Here is a 25,368-nt window from a genome sequence, read left to right as displayed (position 1 = left end):
CTCTCAGGCAGGCAAATATATGCATGGGATGAGGCGCCACAACATGGAGCCCAACTACTCAAGCGGCCCTCAGAGTTCACTGTGGGCACAGGGAGTTAAGCCAGAGACAAAAAAGTACCTGTTTCAAATTCTCACTGTGGGTTTTATTGTCAACTTCTGATGTAACTGAAGGTGATGGACTGCTCTGGTTCCTTCCACTGGTCTCTTTCAAGAAGTGCTGATTCTGTTTACAGGAATAGAGGTTCGTATAGGCAAGTAATTACCATCTAGGACGGTCCCAAAACCTTCTAGCTTCCCAAAGGAGGTATCCATGATTAATCAACAATTAGTTCCCAGGAGCCTATAGTGTGACCAGTCTTGTGCTAGGCCCTGAGGACACCAGGTACTTTTGGGGATGCCAGCCTGAAGGGTGGACTGGATCAGCAGCACCCAGACACCTCAGGGAACTGAGACCCTCCCAGTGTTTCTCCATCTCTGAATGGAATGAACTCCCGAGACACCAGTCCTCCTTGCCTCTATTACCCGTACTCTCAGAGAAACTGTAGAATCACTGTAACGTCCCAGGGGCCTGAGAACTCAGTCCGAACTTGGCTAGTGTCATCATTTCCCCAGGACTAGAGAGGTTTGTACATTCAAAGAGAAGCCAGTTGTGTAACCACTGGCCTTGGGCATTGAATACAACAACCAATCACGCACCACAGTTTTTCAATTTTAACAGCACATGCCAAGATTTATGTCTGAAGGTTACCCTTCCTTTCCCATCCCCTTCCCACTGCTCAGGTCTCTCTCTGAAGAGGGTGAAGTGTAACACGTTTATATACACTTTTCCCCTCTAGTGGAAAAACTCTGCATGCCTTAATCTTTCAGAGTCTGTATCTATGACTTAATTCAGTATATAATGTGCCAATGGAAGGATTATCACAGGCAACTATGGAAGTTTAAAAGAGGCAGATTTAATTATAATAGAATGCAACTGGGGGAAATAAATTGTTTTCCCTGAAATCCTAGATATTTATCAACTCTTTTATAAGAAATAAAAGGCACAATAAAGAAAAAGTAAGAGAGGTGGGAGAAAAAAACTCCATGGTTCTCTAAAGCATGAATTTTTGAGTTAGGAAAAAAGTTATTTTGGAACATATTTAATTACTTTGAGAAAATGTTCCAGATATTAAAATAATAGTAATAAAATAATTGCTAAATTAGGGATCTTTATTATTATGAATCTCCCACTCAGCAGCAGACTTGGAACTAGAATCCAGAGTGTCTGAACACCAGGTCAATGCTTTTTCCTCTGGGTCAGCCCCATTAAATAACAGTGAAGAGTTCTTGTTTTGAAGAAATGAAAAACCCCCCTTTCTAGAGCTCTAATATAGCCCAGATCTCCTTGATACAAACTTCCTGGTTTAAACTCAAAACTCCAAAGCTTGAGAAGAGCATGTGTGATAGACCTAGAAATTAGTGGAGAATCTAGGGAATCTTTGTGTTTCTTGAATAGTCCTAATCTCATGTACATATAACTCATCTCCCCAGCAAGACAGCGAAGGTTGTGCCATCTTTTTCACCCTTCATAAATCTTTCATGGAGCAGAGTACCCACTAGGTGATGAATTAAGGCCTCTGAATGATTGCAGATAGCTTATACCCGCACAACACTAAGAGACATCTGGAAACAATTCTTGAACACTGCAGGGGTTTGCTTCTGTCTCAGTTATCTGCTGCTGCATAACATATCATCCCCAAGCTCTGTGGCTTAAAACAACAATTTATTATTTCCCATGGTTCTGTGGGTTGACTGGGCTCAGTGGGATGGGGGTATTCTTCTGTTTCATGTGGTGCAGGCCGAAGTCACACGTATGGCTGCATTCTGCCCAAATTCCTGACCCACAAAATAGTGAGAAATAATAACATGTTGTTTTAAGCCACAAAGTTTAGGGTGATCTGTTATGTAGCAATCAATACTTGTGACACTTCCCTTTCCTTCTTCCCCATTTTCTTTCCTACCCATTCCACCCATGAACTGTATCTTACTATTTTTTCCACTATGCTCGTAGAAGACTCAGCTTTTAATTTTATCCAGCTTAACTGCTTAATTTACAGATTACATCTTTTAACAAGGTGCTTAGTAGGGTCTGTTTAGACAAATGGATAACTGGCATCACTCCAATTACACAGGAGAGGGTGAGCAGAATGCTGACTTCCTGCAGCATTTGTAGATTTCCTTACCATATCACTCTGCAGTAAGTCCATGGTTTTCTTGTGTTCATCCATGGTTTTCTGTACTGCCTCCACAGCGAGATGGACACTGTTTAACATATTGCCAATGGTAGCTACGCTCTGAACAGAAACATGTTGTAAGGTCAGTGTGTTTTCCTTTTTAAAAACTTTAATAGTTTTTTTAAAGATATGACTGATAAACAATAAACTTCACATATTCAAAATGTGTAACTTGATAAGTTTTGACATATATATACACACCTGGGAAACCATTAGCACAATCGATATAATAAACATTCATCACTCCCAAGTTTCCTCAAGCCCCTTTGTAATTCTTCTTCTCCTGCCCTCCAGCAACCACTGATCCACTATATATCAGTTTGCACTTTCTAGAATTTTGTATAAAGAGGACCAGTGAGTGAGCATGTGGGTTTTTTTTTTTTTTTTTTTTGGTTTCATTTTTTGTTTTATTGGTATGGCTTCTTTCACTCAGCTTCATTAGTTTAAGATTAACCCATGCCGTAGCCACTTAGGCTTGTTGCTGAGAAGCATTCCATCATACGGATACAACACAATTTAACTACTCATCTGTTGATGGACATTTATGGGTTGTTTTCTCTATCTGACTAGTACAAATAAAGCTGCCTTCAGAATTCATGTACAAGTCTTTATGTGGGCATATGTTTTCATTTCCCTTCATCATATGCTTTCTCATCACCATCATACCTAGGAGGTGAATGGCTAATCATATGGTAGATATATACTTTACTTAATTTAAAAAGCTGCCAAGATCTGTTCTAGAATGATTATACCATTTTACATTCCTACTGGCAGTGTAGGAGAATTCCAGTTCCCTCATATTCTCATCAATACCGCTACCTTCAGTCTTTTCAATTTTCACCATTCTTTTGGGAGTGCAGTGGTCTATCCCTGTAATTTTAGGGTAAGCACTGACCAGTGCTTTTAATTATTTCAAGTCTCTTCAAATTGAATTTCATGTAGTGTATGCAGAGACAATTAACAGGAATCTACACGTTTATGTTTATATACAGTTGACTCTTCAATAATGCAGGGGTTAGGGTGCGGACCCCTTATGCAATTGAAAATCTACATATAACTTCTAACTCCCAAAAACTTAACTACAAATAGCCTGTTGTTGACCAGAAGCCTACCAATAGCATAAGCACTTAACACATATTTTGTATATTATATGTATTATACACTATATTTTTACAATAAAGATACTGTTGTTAAGAAAATCAAAAGAGACAGGCGGGTGGATGGCTCAGTCAGTTAAGTGCCCGACTCTTGGTCTCAGCTCAGATCATGATCTCACAGTCTGTGGGTTCGAGCCCTGCATTGGGCTCTATGCTGACACAGTGGTGCCTGCTTGGGATTCTCTCTCCGTCTCTCTCTGTCCCTCTCCCGTGTGCACGTGCTTGCTCTCTCAAAATAAATAACAAAAAAGAAAAAAAAAAAGAAAATCATTAAAAAAAATTCATTTACAGGACTGTACTGTATTTACTGAAAAAAAAAATTGATGTACAAGTGGGCTGCACAGCTCAAACCTATGTTGTTCAAAGATCACCTGTATATATACACAATTATATATGTAAAACAAATAATTTTCTCTATTTAAAGGACTTTTCCTAGAGGAAAACTAAGTCTTTGTCTTAAAAAAAAAATTCTAGTTCATAAATCTGGAACCCACAGATAAGGTTCTCTTACCAATGGCCCTTACTAAGCCCTGTGGTAAGGCAGACAGGCAGAAGGCCACAGCTAACACTGCAGATTGCCACTGTGTCAGGAGCAAATGAGGGCTTTTAAATGAAAATGGGTGGAAGCATTATTGGCTTTGGGAAACCCAGTGTTGCAGAGATGAAGGAAAAATTCCATTTGGCAGTGTTTGTTCCTCCTTTGCTTTAGAATCCCATCAGCATCTGCTGAGTGGAATGAGCCGTGAGTAGTGGCTTACTTTGTCTTCATTAGGCTTAAGGAGCCCAAGTGGACTGGGGACTTGGGAAACATGATTCTGAAACCATCACTTTAAAAAGACCTGTCCTAAGGGAACATCCAAAAGAGTGCTACTGTTTGGTGGATGTTCGCCTCTTATTAAGATATACTGACAGTTTTATTGGTTTTATACTAAATATGTTAGTATTTCTAACCAAGGTTGTTTTTATTACACTGACAGCCAAGAATCCAAAAGACCAAGAGACGACATTTTCAACATTTAAAAAAATCACGAGATACACTGAAGTCAGGTATCTGAGATGACCTACCACTTCAAAACTGAGCCACTTGTATTAAAAGTAGTTATCTGACATTATAAACACACAGATTTGCAAAGAGAAAACTCACTGGGTACAAGTCTCTAAGTTGGGATGTTATCGATGCAAACTGTTGTTAACAGAAGTGATGGGTGTTCAAAGACATCTACTGTTAGAGAATCCTCTCTTGTTGGATGTACGAGCCCATTAGGATGCAAGACAGTAAGCTCTTGTTTAAGGTTTTTTTTTAAGGAAGCAGCTGACAGAGCCATGTGAATTCCAGAGCAAAACCCTGAAACTAGTATTCTTACCACTTGCAAAATGCCTGGCACAAACTGGAGGAAGCTCCCCAAATGTTTATTGAATTAATAAGTGCAATAAACCAATTTTTTTTAATATTTATTTTTGAGAGACAGAGAGCACGAACGAGTGGGGGAGGGGAAGAGAGAGGAGGAGACAGAATCCGAAGAGGACTCCGCACTGACAGCAGAGAGCCTAATGGAGGCCTCGAACTCATGAACTTCAAGACAATGACTTGAGCTGAAGCCAGACGCTTAACTGCCTGAGCTACCCAGGCACCCCTCAATGGCGTTTTCTAATGCAAGACTGCCAGAGTTGTTTCTGTGCTAAAGATTACAGAAGCCTACCTTTTTTCCATTGGACCCTTGGGAATGATGACAAAAAGAACTTACTTTATTATGGTTGTCTCCCTGCCTTCTCCCTCCCCCACTTTAAATTGTAAGCAGATGACCATCTTGGATAAACAGGAAACTACGGAGACTGAGCACACATGGGTGGTATGGCTATAAAATACAAAGTTCTGTTTCTGCATGTGACATAGTAGTGTTTCACTCCTTTGTGGAAATGATTTACATGTTTATAGAGCCTGGCATATAATAAAACTTATCACACACTAATTTTTAAAAGTCAAAGATCCTAGATTTGGCACCCATTTTTTTAAGGCTCCCTTGCTCCAGAATCCCTTTCGTTTCCTGCTGCAGGGGTTGATGTTGCTTGTGTCTCAATTAGGCACCTTTTTCTCCTTCCTACCCCTGGCCACTCTCCCTATTCAGCTCTACAGATCACTTTATATTATTCGCCTGGTTTGTCACTGCCACCTGCTCTGGGCCTGAATCCTAGGGATCAAGTAAACAAAAATTCCAAATTATTTTTTGCCTAGGCCCTAGAGTTTAGGATATATACCTAGGAGTGAGTTGCTTAGAGTATGTGCACCTTTACCTTTATAAAATAATATATAATGTTTTCCAAAATGCTTTTTACCAATTTATACTCCCAGCAGGAGTCTTTGAAAGTTTTCTTTGCTCCACATCCTTGCCAATACCTATCATATCCTAAACTTTTAATTCTTGCATTTCCCTCAAATTAGTATTGTTTTTAAACAACCTCTTAACCAAGAAAAAAAATAGCAATTTAGAGCAACTCTCCTGTACAAGTGGTCTGCTTTCATGAAGACATTGTGGATGATGAATTGAAAAGGCAAGTGATGTGGGGCGCCTGGGTGGCGCAGTCAGTTAAGCGTCCGACTTTGGCCAGGTCATGATCTCGCGGTCCGTGAGTTCGAGCCCCGCGTCGGGCTCTGGGCTGATGGCTCGGAGCCTGGAGCCTGTTTCCGATTCTGTGTCTCCCTCTCTCTCTGCCCCTCCCCCGTTCATGCTCTGTCTCTCTCTGTCCCAAAAATAAATAAAAAAACGTTGAAAAAAAAAATTAAAAAAAAAAAAAAAAAAAGAAAAGGCAAGTGATGAGAAGCAAACCCACGTTTGTTAACCTATGAGTCCCCGAAGAGAAATCCTGGGATTCAGGGAGGCAAATAAAAAGGTGTGAATCCGTACAAACCACAACTAAACTCACCTGTTGCAAATTAAAGGCCCAACTAACCAAACTAAAACAGAGATGTTCTGAACTGTTCAGAACACAGTGATATACTCTATTACTGCCCTCCTGGACCAGAGGATTTCAAATGCCATGCTTTCAAAGAAAACTTGTAAGAAGCTAAAATTACAGCAACAGGTTAATCTCAGTGCCCAAATGCAGCACTTACCTTCTGAAGTCCCTCTACAGTGGCAGGCAAGCTAATTAAGTCCGCAGCAGACTTAACATTGGCTTTGAGGTGGTTTACTGCAGAAGTCAACAGAGAAATCTGAAAGGAAGAGAGTAATAAAAAATGACAACGGAATCTGGAGAATGAATGCTTCCTTCACAGACTCTATGGCTGCTGATGGTATGAAGGCACTCCAGACATCATACCCTGTCAGCTCACAAGAAGAAAGGGAACTACAGCACTTTGGAAAGAACCGAGATCTGGAAGGCAGTAGTAATATCTATTTTTCTCTGCTAAATTTAAACACTAGTGCCAAAGAGGGAAGGGTAAGTATTATTGCTTACCCTACTCCTGGCAGCTACAAGATCCAAAATCTTAAACGAAAAGATGCAGTAATTACAACATAATCCCTCAACAATTTGACAAGGAGGAGGCTAATGATCAAGGACCCCTGAAAGATTTCATTTGGGTAAAAAAAATAACACGTTGGGTATTTACTGAACTTTGGTTGCTCACCAAGTGGGAACATACATTATAAAGTAAAAGCCCATCATCACAAAATACAGTCTACAGGAACTTGTACAACACTTTAAACTACTTGGGGATTCAGTTTTGGTTTAACAATGTGATTAACATTTCAAACTCAATAGCTCAATCAAAGTAGTACTCTGTACCTGAAGGGGCTCAATAAATACCCACTGACTCACTGACTGATTCAGTACATGTATTAAAATTGGAACAGAATAAAAATAAAATGTGTCTTCCCGTCTGCTATTTAGGGGTAGAATTCTAAATAGCTGGATTTCTCTCTTGAATGAGGACTGGGGAAATCTGTATAATACATAATTTCAGGCTGTAGAAATCACATTCTAAACACCTTTACAGTGTGGCTCAAAACATTCTTGAAAGATTCTTAGTTCCAAACTGCTTTCCTGTCCCCAATTCTAGGATCAGAACACAGATCTACCAATAGCAATTATATTCAGAATGGCCTCACAGAGTAATCGCTAAAGTTTCTGGGCACCTGTTATGTGCCTAACTCTGTGGTAGGCACCAGAGAGCTAGCGGACAAAGTAAACCTGATCCTTCATTTTTTCCTTCAATAAATGCCGGGCATCTCTGTGCTAAGCACTGCTGCAGACACTATGGAGACAGTGGCAAACAAGACCATGAGGCTTGCTCTCGAGGAGCTTACAGCCTAGTAGAAGGTGAAAGAAAAACAAAGAAGAAAAGCACCAGATTAAGTACTAGGAAGAATTTCAACAGATTCCTGGAGCAACTGACAGTGTGTTCTGAACAAGAAGCCTAGTAAGGAGCCCAGGAACTTAGGAACTGAGTTCTCTTTAGCTGTTTCCTTTTAGGAGGGGTATGTTCAGGGACTTCGGGTCCATTTTCACTCATTCATTACTGCAACAAGTGAGACCTATTCCATACCAGTGGTGAGTGATCTTGTGGTATTTACATTTTAGTGCAAGCAGACAGACAATTTTATATAAGAAAAACACTAGTGCGGTGGCTGGGTGGCTAAGTTGGTTAAGCGTCCAACTTCGGTTCAGGTCATGGTCTCACGGTTGAGTTGGAGCCCTGCATTGGGCTCTGTGTCAACAGCTTGGGCCTGGAGCCTGCTTTGGATTCTGTCTCCCTCTCTCTGTCCCTTCCCCACATGTGCTCTTTCAATGTCTCTCAAAAATAAATGAACATTAAAAAAAAATTTTTTTTTAAAGAAAAAAAAAAACAAACAACACTAGTTAGTGTCACTAGTGAGGTGCATTAGAAGAAAATTTAAAATAAGTTGACTTGATGAGTGACCGGGTTGCTACTTTAGATTAGATGGTAGCAAATAGATTAGATTAGCTGAGGCTTCGATGAGGGATGAAAATTGAACTGAGATCTTAATAATAAGGAATTAGTCAAAGATTGAATGAAGTACATTGCAGGGCGGAGGGAATTGCTAGGACAAATGCCCCTGTGCAGGGAAGAGCTTGGCATATCTAAAGAACAGAAAGAAGGCTCAGTGGAGGGAACTGTAATGTGAGTGAGAAAGGGGGAGGAGGAAGGAGAAACAGGGAGAGACTGAGGGAGGAAGGGAGAGACTGAGGGAGGAAGGGAAGGAAGGAGGTGGAGGGGTAGAGGTAGGTAGGTAACATTAAAGAAATAATTAAGTACTAGATGGGATACTGAATAAAGTTCAGTGAAAAGAATATTTGTGTAGCCTGAAAGGGACAGGCTTCACTGAAGGAGGGCTCAAATTAGACTCTGATGGAGAAGGATTTTATATATAAAAATAAAGCAGCTATTCTTCCTAGGTTAAATAGGTGAGTGTGGCATTAGGAAATAGGGAGCAACAGCATGAACGGGTCCAGGAATACCTTTTCTTCATGGCATTTCTCAAAGTGACAATAATTTATTTATTTGTGTGATTACTTGATTAAGGATTCTCTCTCCCACTAGACTGTAAGCTCCCTGACATCAAGGACCATGTGTATTTTCACATTTTCCATAATATGCCTGGCACATAGACAAGGATTGGTTAAGTATTTACTGAAAGCAATGTATGTATGGCTGAGAAAGAACACTCTGTGTCTAGGATGGACGCTGAGAAGACTAGTCCAAGCAGAGTAGAGGGTAGAGGCCAGGAAGGAGGAGATAAGCCTAAATAAGTAGTCGACTCATTTTTCTCCCCAGTAAAATGCCTAAAACAATAAAAACTGTTTAACAACAATCATCTCATAGGGACATCTGAATGTTTTAAAATAGGTCTACAAAGTGTCTGACAGTCTTCCCTTCAAGAAGTGGGACATCATCCTTTTCCCTTGAGTGTGGCCTGTCCCTAGTGACTTCCTTTCAGCCTACACTAGACAGTGGAAGTGACAACAACTTTGGACACTAGGTCTTTAAAAGCACCAGGGTTTCCTCTTTGGATCACTCGCTCAGCTGCTCTGCTGTGAGAACACTCAAGCAGCCCTGTGGAGAAGCCCACGTTGAGAGCAACTGAGACCTGCTGCCAACAGCCATGCGAGTGAAGATCCTCTAGTCCCAGGGAAGCCTTCACATGATGCAGCCTTGGCCTACATCTTAAATGCAACTTTACAGAGATCCTAGCCAGAACCACTCAACTAAGATGCTCCCAAATTCCTTACCCCCAGACACTGTGAGATCACAAATGTTTGCTGTTTTAAGTCATTAAGTTTTGAGATAAAAGTAACACAGTGAAAGATGACTAATACAGGCCACGAGGATTAAATGAGATATATAACTAAAGTTCGTAGCATAGTTCTTAGTACAAACAAAATACCAGATAAGTGTTAGCTCTTTAATAGTGAAATTTAATAAGCACTTAAACATGTAATTCTCCATAAATGCTCCAAAATATTCAGAATACTCTTCAACGTTCCAACTCTATGTACTTGAAATCAATGTGGTTGAGAAACCTCAGCCCACTATAGAGATATTCTCTATAGTGAGAGATATTCTCAGCAAACTATAACCTCTTAAGAGTAGCAATTACATCACAGAGGTTGCTTTAATCCACGCCTTTAAAAAGATATGAATAATACTGGGGTTTGAAAAGGACATAAGGAAAAAGGCATTCTTAATGGGAATGTAAACTGGAGAAGACCTGTAAGAACGTTATCTAGGAGTATCTGTCAAAATGTGAGTGCTTATATCCTTTAATTTAGCAATTTCATTTCTAGAAATCTATCTACACATAACTTGCTCATGTACACAAAGATGTACGCACGAGAATATTTACTCCTTCCTTATTTGTAATAGCAAGACACTAGAAACCATTTTATCTATTGCTAAGGATAAAGAGATGTATTCAGGGAACAAAACAAGTTGTACAATATATACTGAATGACTCCATCCATTTGGTCTCATACACACACGCTAACCCATAAGCTAATTCATATTAAAAGCTATTATGATTTTGTTAGAAAGGGGACTAGAAGAATGCAGTCCAGACCAATGGCAGTGGACACCCATGGGGACCAGAAATGTGTATGTGATGGGGGAACATACAGAGATGAGGGTTGAAAGGGAATTTTCATAAGAGTTCCTTAAGTGTTTTATTGTTTAAACCTTACATAAGAATACATTCACATACTACTCATAAAATTTTAAACACAAAAGATGGGAATGAAATACACATAGGAAAAAGACATCACAACTCTGGAAGGGTTTAACAGATTTCCTTGGCTGGCCCTTTCTTCCATGCCCTTCACTGGGCCTTCCAAGACTATCTGAACATGCTTAGCTCAAACATAAAAGCTAGGAAGGAGGCCATCCTCCAGGTAGGTATGTTTTACTCAGTACTCCAAAGTATGTACACAATCAACTCAATAACAATCGGATGGTGAGAATATGGTTATTCTAAATGCCCCATCAATTTTGCAGTTACCTTTTGGCCACCTAAGGGAACAAATTCCTCCCACTGACAATAGGCCAGGTCCTAAAAGACACAAGCTGTGTTCTGGGTGGAGTGATCCAGGTAGACACTATTCTCCCGGGTACTGCAATATCCTGAGGCTATGGTAGAGTCTGATGCTAATCAGAAGTATCTCAAGAATGGCAACTGCCTCCCATTTAAATGGCCAGTGTAGGATGGAGGCAGGGGTGGGGGACATCTGGAATAAAAAAACCCAAAAACAAAAAAACCCCACAAATGGCCAGTGTGGTTGGGGGCAGCCACCACTTCACCCAAAACCAGAGGAGCAGGTGAAAGCCAGGCCTAGGGTATCAGCTGCCTCCCTGAAAGAGGATGCGCTGACCATTAACTCTCTAATTACCAAACATCACTTAGGACCTCTTATTTATAAGTCCTGAGCCCCACACTGGTCACTAGGACTCAACTACATCCCCATAACTGCAAAGCTGGACTCCATCTGTCAGCACTCCTCTCTCAAGAGTGGAGTAATGTTAGTATCTGTGGAAAATTACAGCAAAGCTACATGTGGAACTAGAGTGGACAGACAAGGGGCACTCTCCTTTTACTATCTCTGGGACTCCTCTGGTCTCTAATAGACATTCTAGAATGTCAGAAAGGATTCAAGTATGACAGAATTTATCTCTAAAAGTCACACGCTGTAGTTCAAAGAGTCTAAAAAGTTGAATTAAGAAAAAATTCCACATTCCAGCCAAAAGATTATTCATGACTTTTATGCATATTACATGACTTTTCATTAGCAGAATTAAAAATAACTACTGTAGACCATTTGCTTATCAGACCATCTCCTACTATAAAGTCTGAAATGCTGCTTTTTTTGCTCTGGGGCTAAAATTAAGGATTCTTTAAACAGTAAGTAAAAAAGTTACTAAAACAGATAATCATCAGTGTTGAATGAGGAGTCTTAGTAGAAACCTGACATCACAACCTTTCAACTTGATCTACTGAGCACTTACTGCATCCTATAGAGGATATAAAGATGTAAGGCAGAATGGAAAACTGGAAAGAAAACGGGCTCCCATGCCTTGAATATTTTAATGTTAGCAATGCTACGCATCTATGTAACCTTGAGCAAACTACTTAACCTCTTTGGGCCTCCGTTTTCATATCTGTAAAATGGAGATACTACCTCCTACTTCAAAGGGCTATAGAACCAAAAAAGGAGATCACGTTATGTTGTGCATTTAACAGTGGACTACACAAAGAAAACATTTCATGAATGGCAGTTGTCGTCTTAACTGCCATCATCATCATCATCGCCATCATCATGCTTAAAGTTCGCACTACAGTATATGACCTCGTAGTGTAATTAGATGCATATACAAATAACTATAACATAAGGTTATTGGGACTGAATGCCAAAAGGGATACAGAGCATACTATAAAAAGGCACTCAAGGTCCTCTGGCTCTTGCTGACATATCCTTACTTCTGGCCTCTTTCTGCCAAACTATAGCTATAATGAACTACTAAAATTCTCTAAACACACCGTGGTTTTCATTTGTCTATTCTTTTGGACATAGAGTATATTCTCATTATTCGTAATAGTTATGTTCTAGAAAGTTGCAGCAAAAACTGAATTAGTGGCTACTGAACCATTGCTCCTAAGGGAAGCAGAGGGTTAGGTTCCTGAGAGCTCTCTGGTCACATTTTTGGCTACTGGTCAATATTACACGTAACCCTTGTTTTACGTGTGTTTCTGTTTAAAGACATCTTATTAAACGTATATTGCCGAACTCATGCCTGAAACTTATCTAACACACGTATTTTCTCTGTAAGGCATATCACAGCCTTTCTGCACTTAGGAATATTAGCTAGTACTTCAGCACTATGCTAGGGGGACATTTCAAACAGTGAAATCACCAAAAACTCCACAGAAGTGTGAAAACATGCCACTAACTATAGTTCAAAAAGGAAATCTGTTTACAGTATGAGAGCTGAAACAACAGAGTGTCACTTTGTTTGACATCACCTGGAAACGTTTGTGTTGGGTGACTCAAATATTTTGCCACCATCAGTGAATGACTGATGTATGCCCATCAGTGAATGACTATGAAAGCACCACAAGTAAGGATTTGGGGGTTAAAAACAAATTTTAGCAAGTAGGTGAATTCACAAATATGGTATCTCCAAATAAGGATAAACTTTAGTAATGTTTTACCTATGACACTCTTCTTTCTGCAAACTTCACCTGGCCAACTCCTATGTGCCCTTCAGGACTCAGCTCAAGATATGTGAGAAGCCTCGTCTGGCCCCAGCATGCTCGTTAATACATACTTAAAAATACCCTCACAGCACTCATGTGGACCTGTTTCTTATTGCTCAAGAGGCTGTATAACAATTGTTCACATTCTTATCTCCTCCATTTGACTGTAAGAGCCTTGAGGCAGAAGTTACATCATTTTTGGTTTTGAATCCAAGGCCTAATTCTAAAAGAGCAGCTCATTAAACATTTGTTGAATTACCGGCCTTCAAAGAAGGGGGAGGAGACTCCCTATAATGGTTGAGAATGGCTATGGGTATGAAATTAGAGATTTCTCATGAATAAAACAGAAAAGTAAATGAGATTTTAACTATTAGTTTAAAGGTTTGCAATGCAAAATTTGATTTTAACTTATTTCAAATTAATGGCTTTCTTTTTTCAACTCACACTGTGATAAGAACAGTTCTTGTTAAGTGGTATAATCCATTTTCTTATTGTTTAAGCCACTCTGAGTTGTTCTTTAAAAAATAATTTGCCAATAAAAGCATCTTAACTGACAGTTACCCTTAGATATGGAAACATGGTTAAATACTAATTTTATTTTTAGACCTATTTTGATTTAGGACAAATGCCTTTTACTTGAGTACACCATCAGATATGTGTATCATTAATTTCAGAACATCACTCAGAGAGTGAAGGGCTCCCCTTGGACCAACACAAAGCTCACTTCACTACCACGCATCCTCCTATGCCCTTGCCAGAAGAGAATTCCTCTGCATCAGGCTGGTCTCATCAGTCCCCTCATCTCTGAAGATCTATGGAGACTAAAATGGAAAGGGCTTCAGTTCAATCTCTCCCAGTTTTGTACATAAAACCCCAGGATTGAAGTAAACTTTTCTGTATGCCTGCCTTCCCAGGTACTTCTTGCGTTAAAAATAACAGCCAGGCCAAGAACAAAATGATTCTTTTGTTGCTAGATTCCTGGTTAAAGAGAGTTCAGAGGCCAAAATATGTATCAAACATTTGAAAATCTGTGTGACCTCTCACACCAAGTACCAATTTCCTCTTTGACTCTTCCCACAATGCCGATTTACATGAAGGAGATGGGAAAGAGCTGACACTGACTCTTCATCTTGAAAGATTTCATTCTTGCCTCTTCATGACTAACTATATCAATGGAATCCATGGCTTGCCCCAGTGAGGGATGCTAATTAATTATTTCTCAGTGCTTTGCTGTGGTCTATTTTCACCTGATATAATCTCTGGTCAAACTGCTAATTTGCTCTGTCAATATAAGCAAGGGTACAATTTATCCTATTCTTTTTACAAAAAGGGAGTGAATACTTGCTTTTCCTTTATGACTGAGAATCCAAAGATAAATGATAACGAGTAAATACTAGGTGCTACAACCCATCAATTATTTCATGAGTGATTTAAGAAAGTGAAATAGAACTGAATAGAAACCAGTAAACATAAAGCATATTAAGGGTAAGTTACTGTTTTCAGAAACTTTTATTTAGGTTACTCATAAATGTATGGAGATAAATGTTTACTGGGTAATGACATAAAACATTTATTTTTATGGGTTCAAGGCCAAAGTCTGAAAACCACTGACACAGGCCACTGATCCCTGTCTCAAGAGCTGAACTGCCCCTCTCACACTGCTGCTGAAAGATGAGGGTAGCTTTGGAAATGTGTGTAAGTACTTTATTCTAGCACAGAGCTCCCTGCCAGTGGCTGATTCTGAACATTGTGACTCCATTCTGAAGAAGAGAATATCTTCTTAGCTCCAATGAAGATGGTATATTTATTTTTAAACACTTTGCAGGTATACCATTCATTTGGTACTTGAGTTGTCTTGCCAATGCATAGCTTTTGTAACTAAACTGCAAAAACTGGGGACAGAGGGTGAGTACCTAGTGGCAACTATAGTACCTTATACATAGGAGATTCTCGACCAACATCCTTTGCATTAGCCCTTTTCCTGTGGCAGAACCCCTCTTCTGGAATCAATGCCTACTGAGAACTGGCCAATTTAGGGGCTTTTCCTCTAGGCTTGCTACCAACTCTGCTACCTCTTCCTATGCTACTCTAGAATAACTATTATTAGCTATTGATGGTTTACAGATTTTTTTTTTTCTTACAACAGTGTATAGCACTAAACTCAAGGCTGCAACTGTAAGTCTGTGAACTCTAATTAAACAAAATAAGCTCTCATTATCTAATACAAATCGACTACCCATTTTTCTTAGAGGTCAGAATGACACTCTTTCTTTATCTGACACCTACAATGCTCCTTAGGAAACGTTGACTCAAGAACTTCTAACTCCCTCCAAACTACTCTATTTGGTAAAACTGTTGCTTTATAGAAAAGGCTAACATCTTAAATATTTGGCAAATGCAAAACTATTACCCATTCTGCCTGACTGTAATGTGTTCGGATCATAGCATGCAAGACATCATTTCAAAAAGTAAGACAACTGGAAGTGAGTGCTCTATACCTACAAATTCATACTAAACAAACTAAATATTCACAGACTACACAGACATAAAATCACACATTTGCTACCTGCTTATTCATTTCTGTGATGTTTATCCAGACTCTGTTCAATCCCAGCTCCCCAGATTCAATCTTCTCGAGTTGTTTTTGTTTGCTGAGCAGTTCTTCGTTAAGTTTGGGAATTTCTTGGAATGAGCTTTTCTGATTAGATTCCACTAAAAGCAAAAACAAGAATAATCATAAATAGCCAAAGTTCCTCATGACTCCAAGATGAAAAAATGATCATACGTTAGGAAAGAAGACAGATTAGTAAAAGTTAATCCTGATAGGATGACTGAATTTGTATCTGATCAGCTATACTGTTCTTTTATTTATGCAAACATATATCTTTAATACTAAAGCTCCATTTTAACTGGGGCTATTTCACTACAGGCAACTTTTAAAAGTCAGATGGCTAAAAATGATAAAGTATCAGCAAAAAGAGTTGGACTTGGATCTTAACTGTGTAACTTAACTGTGATCTTGAGTAAATTACTCAAATTCTTTGAGCTCAGTTTCCTCATCAGGGATAAAATATACTTTATAGGACTTTTATTTTTATTTATTTTTAGTTTTTTTAAATGTTTGTTTATTCTTTGAGAGAGACAGCATGAGTAGGGGAGGGGCAGAGAGAGGGAGACACAGAATCTGAAGCTGGCTCCAGGCTCTGAGCTGTCAGCACAGAGCTCGATGCGGGGCTCGAACTCACAGAGTGTGAGATCATGACCTGAGCCCAAGTCGGACACTTAACCAACTGAGCCACCCAGGCGCCCCCAGGATTTTTGGAATTAAGTGAAGGAATGGCTGTAAAGTAAGTACTAAACAGGGCTGGTCAGGCATACAATAAGTGATAAATAAATATTAAGTATTAACCAGAGCAATTAAGGAGCTTTGTGATTGGTCAGTGAAGATTTATAAACCTTACTCCATTAATGCTCAAGGTGACATCAAAAGTTGTATCTCGAAGTGCTTAGATCTACTTTTTTTATATCTCAAACTGGTCAAATGCAAGATAGGTTCTTAATCACCTTTCAAGTGCTGTTACGAGGATTACAATTCTAAATCTTTTTTCATAAACAGCAAAGTGTTTCCTCAAATCTTAAATCAACCCAAAAGCTCAAAGTGAAATAGAAGATAAAGGAGCAGGTTAGATGAAGCACAGGGTGATATTTGAACTTTCCTTTGGGAAACTGTAACTTCTGACTGGTTTAGAGATTTGCCAGCCTGAATGCAGAGGCCTGAAAGAGTCCTTCCTCTTCTGCCTGATAAGCTATTGTACATTTCCTTTAAAACCAAAAAAACAAAACAAACAAAACAAAAAAACCCCTGGCATACAGGACAGATATATAACAATTTACTAAACAATTTACTAAAATTTAAGCACCATGACTTTTTTTGGTTTCTCCCTGTGAAGCCAGCTTTGGAATATACCTGACACGTCTTAGGCACTCAGTAAGTATCACTGATCAAATAAATCTGGTCTGTGCTTACCTCCCAACCACATTTCTCATCACTTTACATAACTCTTCAAACTATCTCCCAGCCAAATGGATTTCCCAGACATGAACCTCTTTAAGCCTCAGTGACCCTGCGCACACTATTCTTTCTTCCTAAATGCCCTTGGCTTGCTCCTTCTCCATTTGTTACTTTAGCCTAGTTAATTCCTTTCAAGATTCAGCACAAATAGCTGGGCTCCCGGCTTGGACCACCACCACTTTACCATTCCAAACTCTGCAATGCACTTAACACACTGTGCTCATTACATACATTTAACACATCTGTCCTCCTCTATCAGACCAAGAGAGAGCTGCTTAAGGACAGGGACCAGGTTTTATTTGTGATGTATTTCCAGCACACAGCACAGTGCCAGGTACACAGAAGCACCCAAATGCTTGTCCAGGGAAAAAATTGTAGGGTGTAAAATGGAACTAATGTTATCCTATTAAGTAAAACAAAGAAAATGCAATCAAACAAACTCAACAACAAAAAATCCCCAACAAAACTGGGGATGGGGTGGTGGTGGTATCCCTACTGCAAACAAGCCCACTACCTCAAAATTCAGATTTAAAAAATTAGATATTTTTATTAATTTTTCAAAAATATGTGTGAAATGGTTTCTTTACAAATGAAAGATTTCCCTTAGTGCTTTTATTTTTTTCCTCCCTCAGGGCTTTTAATGTAATATTTGACTCACACAGTTTGCAGGAAAATATCCATCCAACAGTAAGAACATTTTACCAGTCTAAATTAATACAGCACTTAGCATTTCACTGAATTTCTTTTACGTTTTCAGTGAGGTTGTAAAGTAAAACTTATCCCACATATGCCTGTCATTCTCAGGTGGTCAAATGTCCCAAGTGGGGGGTGGGAGGGGAGCCGGAATCTTTCCTATAGTTTATATGAAAGAAGTAGAAGGCAGAAGTGGAAGAAGAAATAAGACAAATACGTAAGTAACTTGGGTTACAGTTATCAACTAACAAACAAATAAAGCTGATAAGCCCTGAAAACACCCTGGATACTTAAGATGGTATGAGCCAAGAGATGATCATTTTCATTATCTGATTTGGGGCTTTTTAGGAGAGACCAGCTCAGTCAAGGTATTTTGACTACATAAACGGGAGGAAGGGTAGCAAACAACTTACAATTACTAATTTATGTTCTTTCAACATGGAAAGCAACTCATTTAAAATTTGGTATATTAATACTCAAAGGACTTTACATAGCTCTTTTTCTGATCTCTAAGATAATGAAATAGAGATTTCTGCATACACTCTGGTCAGAATACATACAATATCGACAGCAATATTTTATATTTAACACTTGAGTTTGCAATAAACTTTTGTGTAATCATTCAAACTCGTTATGGAGTCTCTACCATGTACCCAGTCCTGCACGCAGCACTAGTGCATACAGAAGACCCTGAAGCTTTCAGCCTACGGGGGAGCAAGGTGTTGTCACAGAGTTACTATGCAATGTGACAGATGTTATGACAGAGAGATGCCCAAAGTGCTTTGGTAGCATAAATAGGTCTTTGTGTTCTATGGATGAGAAAATCATGGCTCAGAAAGAATAAGTGACTTATCTAAGTTTTACAGCTAGCAATGAGCAACCCAGGATTCATCAGTCAAATCTGCTCTTAGGGCCAGTACTCTCTCTAGAATACTCCAGCTGTCAGACACTTACCTCCTAAAGCCTTCATCACCACAAGAACACTTTTAAGTTCTGTACTAAATGACCAAACTGCTACTCTGCCTGTGTGACTGAAGAGATGGCCTAATTTATTAATATTTTCCTTCTTTTCCAAATTCTTTTTCTCTACTCTAGTGTTTCATTGTTGAATGACAGGGAGGGATGGTTGAGAACGGAACCTTCCTTAGAATAACTGTGGAGGTCTTCTGAAGTACCTGGGTCTGGAAAGAATACTGAGCTGAGTTTCAAGGCCAGTTAGTACCTTTAGCTTCAGTATCAAGTTACTCTTGGACCACAAGGAAAAATACCAAGTCTATCGGATTTGCTTTCTATTTCAGATATTTCAGCAATCCTGCCTCCTTTCCTGACAAATGTCTTTGAAAAGTTATTGAAATAAAGAACAAGAGCTCTGAGTTTCCCAAAAAGCTAGTAAAGCCAGACCAGCAGGTGGTCTTAATTAAATCAGTGGTTTCCAGGGTCCTCTTGAAAAACAAGAAATAAATTTCTTGAAATATATTTAAAGTAGAAATGTAATTCAAAGAAAGACTATTTAAGCTTAACATGACTGACCTCATTTACTCAAGATAATGGTTTAAAAAAAAAACACCTCTGAGGCCAGTGGTCCACGATGGTTCAGCCTACTGACTATGCCCCGTGATCTACCCCCTAGAAGTCCTGCTTTAGACATTACAGGGCTGACATTTCTTTTTTTTAATTTTTAATTTTTTTAAATGTTATTATTGAGAAAGAGAGAGAGACAGAGCATGAGCATGGGAGGGGCAGAGAGAGAGGGAGACACAGAATCCGAAGGAGGCTCCAGGCTCTGGGCTGTCAGCATAGAGCCCAACACAGGGCTTGAACCCATGAATCATGAGATCATGACCTAAGCCGAAGTCGGACACTTAACCGACTGAGCCACCCAGACACCCCTACAGAGCTGGCATTTCTATTGCAGAAAACCAAAGACAACAAAGCAGCTGGACTGACAATTCCAAATCTGCTTCACTCAGCTGGCTGACAAATGTAGTCAGGGTCCCAGGGGACTGTTGCTCAATGGTAGAAAGCAGGTCTCATAGTTCAGGGTACAATTCCTGGCATCTCCTGAATGTAGTATTTCCAGGGATTGATATTAACAAGTGTTCAACAAATATTTGCTGACTGATTGATTGCCAGGTCAATTATGTGTATACACTTCAAATATACATTTCTAAAAAAAGAAATTCCCTGAAAAGCTCAGCTAAGGTATAAATTACATGGGTGTCCTGTAAACAAAAGCACAGAGCAGTCCGAGAAAGGAATCCCTGGAGGGTAGAAGTGAGCAATGTTTTGAAACGTATAAATAAATGATTGCTATACGTGATCAAAACAAACTATAGCACAAACCTAGGTGGCCCAATTAATTATATAGAGATGAGGGCACAGGCAGGTGTCTTTAGTGGTTATATATAGTTAAACATTGTTTCTGAGAACCTCATTTCCAAGTTATGATTACTGGCTTACAAAGACAACACTGGCCTTAAAAACACTTTGTAATACTGGTATGGACAGCCATTAAGGAAGGAAATTAATTAGAATACAAATCTCATTTTTTCTTATACTGTACTCTGATTCCACCAGTTGATTAAACATATAGGTCAAGATGATTCTGGCAGAGAACTGTGGTTTACCCAGTTCCATTCCCTGAATCAGAAGAAAAGCAAAATTAGTATTTCAACATTTTTTTCAAGCAACATCACTAAGAACTTTACTATCACAGTAACTAAGGATTAGCTGCCTCTAGGTCAGGTTCAGAACTTGAATAACTGCAGGCAGCAAACAGAGGGTGGGGTGAGGGAAAGCCTGAAGGTTGTGATCTCCGAAGGACGGAGATGGGAAGAAGGGACACAGCTCTAATTCCAGTTCTGGAGCCAGATTTTGTTAAAACCTTGAGAAAGCCTAGTGGTCAGTTACCCCATGTGCTAATACTGCTAGGGTTAAGGCATTTGGGATTAACTTGAAACTGGTTCTTTAGCTTAGAAAATTAACTCCTGAATCCTAGAACTAAAGATCTCAGTGTTGCTGAAGGAAGATACTTAGGTTAAATCTGGTGGAAGCTACTATGCAAATACACCTTTCATATAAAGTACCTCGGACATGGCAAAATATAACTTTATAATTTAAAATATATAAAACTCTTGAACTTAAAAAAAGTTTCTTAAACGGTTGTCTCATTCATGAGACAAATATTTATTTGTGACTTGGTACACAGTAGGCACTCAATAAATGCTATTATTATTGCCCATTCCTGTTTCCATATGGTGTTTCTTAAGGAGGAAACTGACAGACATTCCCACATTCTTTCTCAAATGGCCCTGTGAGGAGGAAGGAAATAGCCCAGTGTGGCTACTGCCACTTCATCTTTGGGGAAGTATAAGTGGCAACAGGCTGAGGTTCACCAAGGTTCTAGACTCCTGGACTTTAGCACTTCCTTTCTGCACCTTAAGTGTTGACTGCAATGCCATGATTTCAGATGCTATTTTTCATGATGGTACATAAGCATAACTTTTTGTTTGTGGGTTTCAAAAATACAAACAGCTATTTTCACATTCAAGCTGACAGCTAAGAAAAAGTGTAAGAAGGCTGGAAGGAATATATAATTGGGCAAACTCTTAATTCCACTCTGTGGACCTAGACCTGGAAATAAGATAATACTCTGAAAAAGGCGACCACTTACTTGTTCTAAATTTTTCCTTGAGGGCATCCAGATCCTCCTTCAGGGCAACTTGCATCCACACCAACCCAACGCAGGCCACAACACAGGCGGCAAGGATGACAAAAGCACAGAGGGGATAACAGATCTTGCAGCATCGTAAGTAGTCTCCCCTGATCGTAAGAACAGATTCAATCAGGAGTACAAAAATGATTATGAGTACAGCTGTATTAGAAATAGCATGCATGTCTTGCCATATAGTTGTTTACCAGGGAACATTGGGTAACACACGTAAATCTGAACAGCGGGTTGAAGGTGACTAATTAAGACCTTATGAAGAGTTCATCTTTTGGATACAAAGGTTTCAAACTTCACATGACACAGAAAGAGATCCTGTGGGCACGGCAGCCCACAGCTATCATCATGGATTCAGGTCTTTGGAGATACACTCGTGTTAGGAAAGTGTAAAGACCAGATCTCTGCAATTCCATTACAGCACTACAATTTCCCTATTTCTGGCTCTCCAACATATATTCCCTCCAGGGGACCCTATTTCCTATTATTGAAACTTCATAGACTTTTGAGCAAGTTTTAGTGCAAACAGAAGAAATAGGAGCCCGTAGGTTTAAGTGGACACCTGGAACACTCTAGCTTATCGGCTCAGAAGGCAGGAAACATGGAAAAGGGTTAGATTTCACACCAAACTTCAACCAGCACTCAAGGTCTAAAGTAACTCATCAGGGCAACTATTCCAGTAGAACTATTCATCATCTTTCCATATCCCAAATCCGAGACTGCTTTTAACTGCTTAATTTGACAAAGCTCATTAGAAACCAAACTCTTCCTTTAACAAAATAAAAGGACAAAGACACTCTAAACAAACAAAAAAACCTCAAAGGATTTATCTCTTTTAGCACTCCAACCTTCTGCCTAGCTCTAGCTTCCACATCCTCAGCAGAATATTCTTTGAGTGTGCTCTCTTGGGAGGGTCCCAGGGCACCTTCGAGGTTCCCTTTAGCCTTTTTCCATCCTGGGCCCAATTCCCAATGTTCTCAAAGCTCATTTGGATTTGCCTAGTGGCTGCACCATCTCAAAGTGGTTTGGAAAAAAGTTGCCTCATCTTTTTGTCTCCCACTCTCCACATACTCTCAAGTGTCACACTTTGTATGTTCCTCACCATATCCTCCCACCATCAAGGTTCAGACTCATCAAGAGTGTGAAAAATAATCTTCAGCCTTAAAGTTCCTGTCTTTACTACACTTTTTAAAAAAGGTCTACTCCCCAAAGCTTCTTTGCTCCCATGTACCTATTCTTAGCTTTTCTGCCACTCCCAACTTGCTCTCTCTGGGCTCTTGGTACATTCCCCAAGTCCATACTTCCACCCTGGATTCTGAATTCTTTATACACTTACAGACAGATCTCTAACTTCTTCATTCAGAACCTGAGCTCATCTTCTCCCTAACATCTTTTCTTCCTGTTTGCTGTCCAAGGTCTACACCCTTTTTGCTTTGTAAGAACACCCTTCTCCTTCCTTTCAATTTTCCCCTTTGGTAATATAAGGAAATGCCTTTTCCCCACCCCACCCCTCACCACTGCATCACTCACTTGACGAAACGAGAGCGATTTCCAACTAAACCGAATTCTTCTTCCTCCTCAGAGCTGGATTCAGAGTCTGAGTCAGGAGGCTCAGTGCGAAGAAGGCGGTGGCCTGAGCCTTTCTTGGGCTTCTTTCTCCGACTGTCCCCAGCCAAACCAATCAATGCATTGAGCTCTTTGCGCTTCTTCATCTTCTTGTGTGGGGTGAGTGGAGCACCCACTCCTGAGCTGCCAGGTTCGTACCCGACGCCCAATTCTCTCGCTGCCTTGGAGCTGCCTTCCAGGGTGGGAAATCTGGGCCAGAGCCCTGGGTCACTCCCACCCAGGGGTGGGACTGACCAGATCCGCTGGGGGCTAGAGATTGGAGCCCAGAGGAAAGTGGAACTCAGATGGGTGGGGGAAGTCACATAGAGATGGCCAGGGAGCTGGTGATCAAAATGGGTAAGGCTCTGGGCATGGAGTTTCAATTAGATAAGAGGGTGGATAGGGGAGCAACCTCTATCTCCCAATAAGTAGATATTTCTAACTGTGCTCCAGGAACTGGGGAAGGGCACACAGATGGGTGTTTTGGCCTTCCAGGGCAGGACTTCCAACTGAGAGCGAAAAGAAACTTGTTCTTGAATGAGAGGAGAGGGGGAGGTGCAGAGCTAGACAGTGGGAATGCGCTAGTCGCTCTCTAGCTGGAGAGGTGGCAGCAAGAGGGGGCTCGCAGCCCCGACACAGCCTAGGCGCCAAGAAAATGCCCGGGTCGGGGTGATCACGGTCCTTCGGCCTCCGCCCTGAGTTTGAAAGGAGCCCGAGACTGAGGAAGGCCTAGAACCCGGCTCGGAGGGCTAAGCCTGCCAAGCGCCAGTCCTTCACCTGGGAGACCCCAACCCTCCTGTCTGGGCCAGCGGCGTGGCGCGGTGCAGAAGGGCGACGGCGGCTCAGCCCACCTGAAGCGCTCCCGCCCAGAGTTTGAGGTGTTCGGCAAGGGCGACTCTCGGCAACTCACACGCGCCGCTTCCACTCCAGCCGCGACTCCGGCCCCCGCTCCGGTTGCAGCCGCAGCTGCTCCAAACGTGCTGGCGGTGGCGGTGGCGGCGGCGGCGGCGGCCGCGGGCTCCAAACCCGGGCCATCGCTCCAGCCCCAGCTCACTTCCCCTTTGGCACAGCAGCCGGCGCCGCCTGCCAGTAAGCCGCGCTTCCATTGGCCGTCAGCCGGGTGACGTCACACGAGGACGCGAGCCGTGGTGGGAAGCGGGGCGTTAAAGGGGCCCTGGCTTCGGCGAGGGCTGGGTCCCGCCGGCAGTTTGGGGAGGCCCCGCCCCCAGGAGGGCCACCTGGGACCAGCCGGTTCACTTGTCCGGGGCGGAGTTTTCTTTCGCCAGGTGCTGGGGTGAAGGCCGGCAAAATACCCAGCTGCTCGACCTGCTTGTAAAATGCATCAGCCACCTGACCCCCGGTTGTGATCTGGGCTTACACAGTCTAGAGACTCCGCCCCCCTGACTCGGTTGCTGTTTATGAAAAGTTTAGGCGTGTTACAGGTTAGTGACCCGGTTGAACACATTCTTTCATTGTATAAATATTTTCTGAGAGCTTACTACTTGTCAGGAGCAGCTCTAGCGTTGGGGACACAGCGATGAGCTAAATAACCACCTGCTTTTCTGCGTAGGGTTGCCAGATTTAACAAAAACAGCACATCAGGAAAACTTGAATTTCAGATAAACAACGAATTTTTTTCAGTGTATAAGTATATCCCATGCAATGTCTGAGACGTCTTCATACTGGAAAGTCAATCTTTTAACTCTGAAATTCAAATTTAACTGGATGTCCTGTATTTTATCTGCCAACTCTATTTCTGCAGCTTATATTCTAGTGGGAGGAGAGTAACAACGGGCAAGTATATTAAATGTCAGGAGGTGACAAATGTTATGAGGAAAACTGAAATGTGATAAGGGGATAGGGAGTGGCACATGATAAGGGAGGGCGCCTTTGGTTAGATACTGGGAGGAAGACAGGTGGGGAGTTGTGCGATGGCCTTGAGGAAGGAGTGACCTGGAAGATCTGGTGTGGCTGAACCTGAAGAACAAAGAGGAGATTGGTAGGAAATGAGGGCAGGCAGCGTCAGGGGCTAGATCTTGTAGGGCTTTATGGACCATGATGAAGACTTTGGGAAACGATT

General features: G+C 40.9%; 2 protein-coding genes across 3 annotated transcripts in view; one reads left to right on the top strand and one right to left on the bottom strand.

The window, feature by feature from the left end:
* The window catches only part of EFCAB14 (EF-hand calcium binding domain 14), a 38,571-nt gene extending 14,196 nt beyond the window's left edge, over window positions 1-24,375 (bottom strand). Inside the window, exons 1-6 of one of the 2 annotated variants that reach the window (XM_060626571.3) lie at window positions 23,214-24,375; window positions 21,633-21,781; window positions 15,761-15,906; window positions 6,543-6,641; window positions 2,223-2,333; window positions 119-223 (exon numbers count right to left, since the gene is read on the bottom strand). In XM_060626571.3, the coding sequence (XP_060482554.1) occupies window positions 119-223; window positions 2,223-2,333; window positions 6,543-6,641; window positions 15,761-15,906; window positions 21,633-21,781; window positions 23,214-23,395 (792 nt within the window). In that variant the 5' untranslated portion in view covers window positions 23,396-24,375. The remainder of the gene's footprint in view (window positions 1-118; window positions 224-2,222; window positions 2,334-6,542; window positions 6,642-15,760; window positions 15,907-21,632; window positions 21,782-23,213) is intronic. The other variant, XM_060626572.3, reaches the window with a different exon arrangement.
* Window positions 24,376-24,458: 83 nt separating this feature from the next.
* Window positions 24,459-25,368, top strand: part of CYP4B1 (cytochrome P450 family 4 subfamily B member 1) — a 64,584-nt gene continuing 63,674 nt past the window's right edge. The window contains exon 1 of the mRNA XM_060626570.2: window positions 24,459-24,730. Coding sequence (XP_060482553.1) covers window positions 24,707-24,730 — 24 coding nt within the window. The 5' untranslated portion in view covers window positions 24,459-24,706. The remainder of the gene's footprint in view (window positions 24,731-25,368) is intronic.

Source organism: Panthera onca, chromosome C1, assembly GCF_046562875.1.
Source record: "Panthera onca isolate mPanOnc1 chromosome C1, mPanOnc1 haplotype 2, whole genome shotgun sequence".
NCBI lineage: Eukaryota > Metazoa > Chordata > Mammalia > Carnivora > Felidae > Panthera > Panthera onca.
The sequence above is the reverse complement of the archived record's forward strand: the minus strand, read 5'-3'. Positions and strand labels throughout refer to the sequence as shown.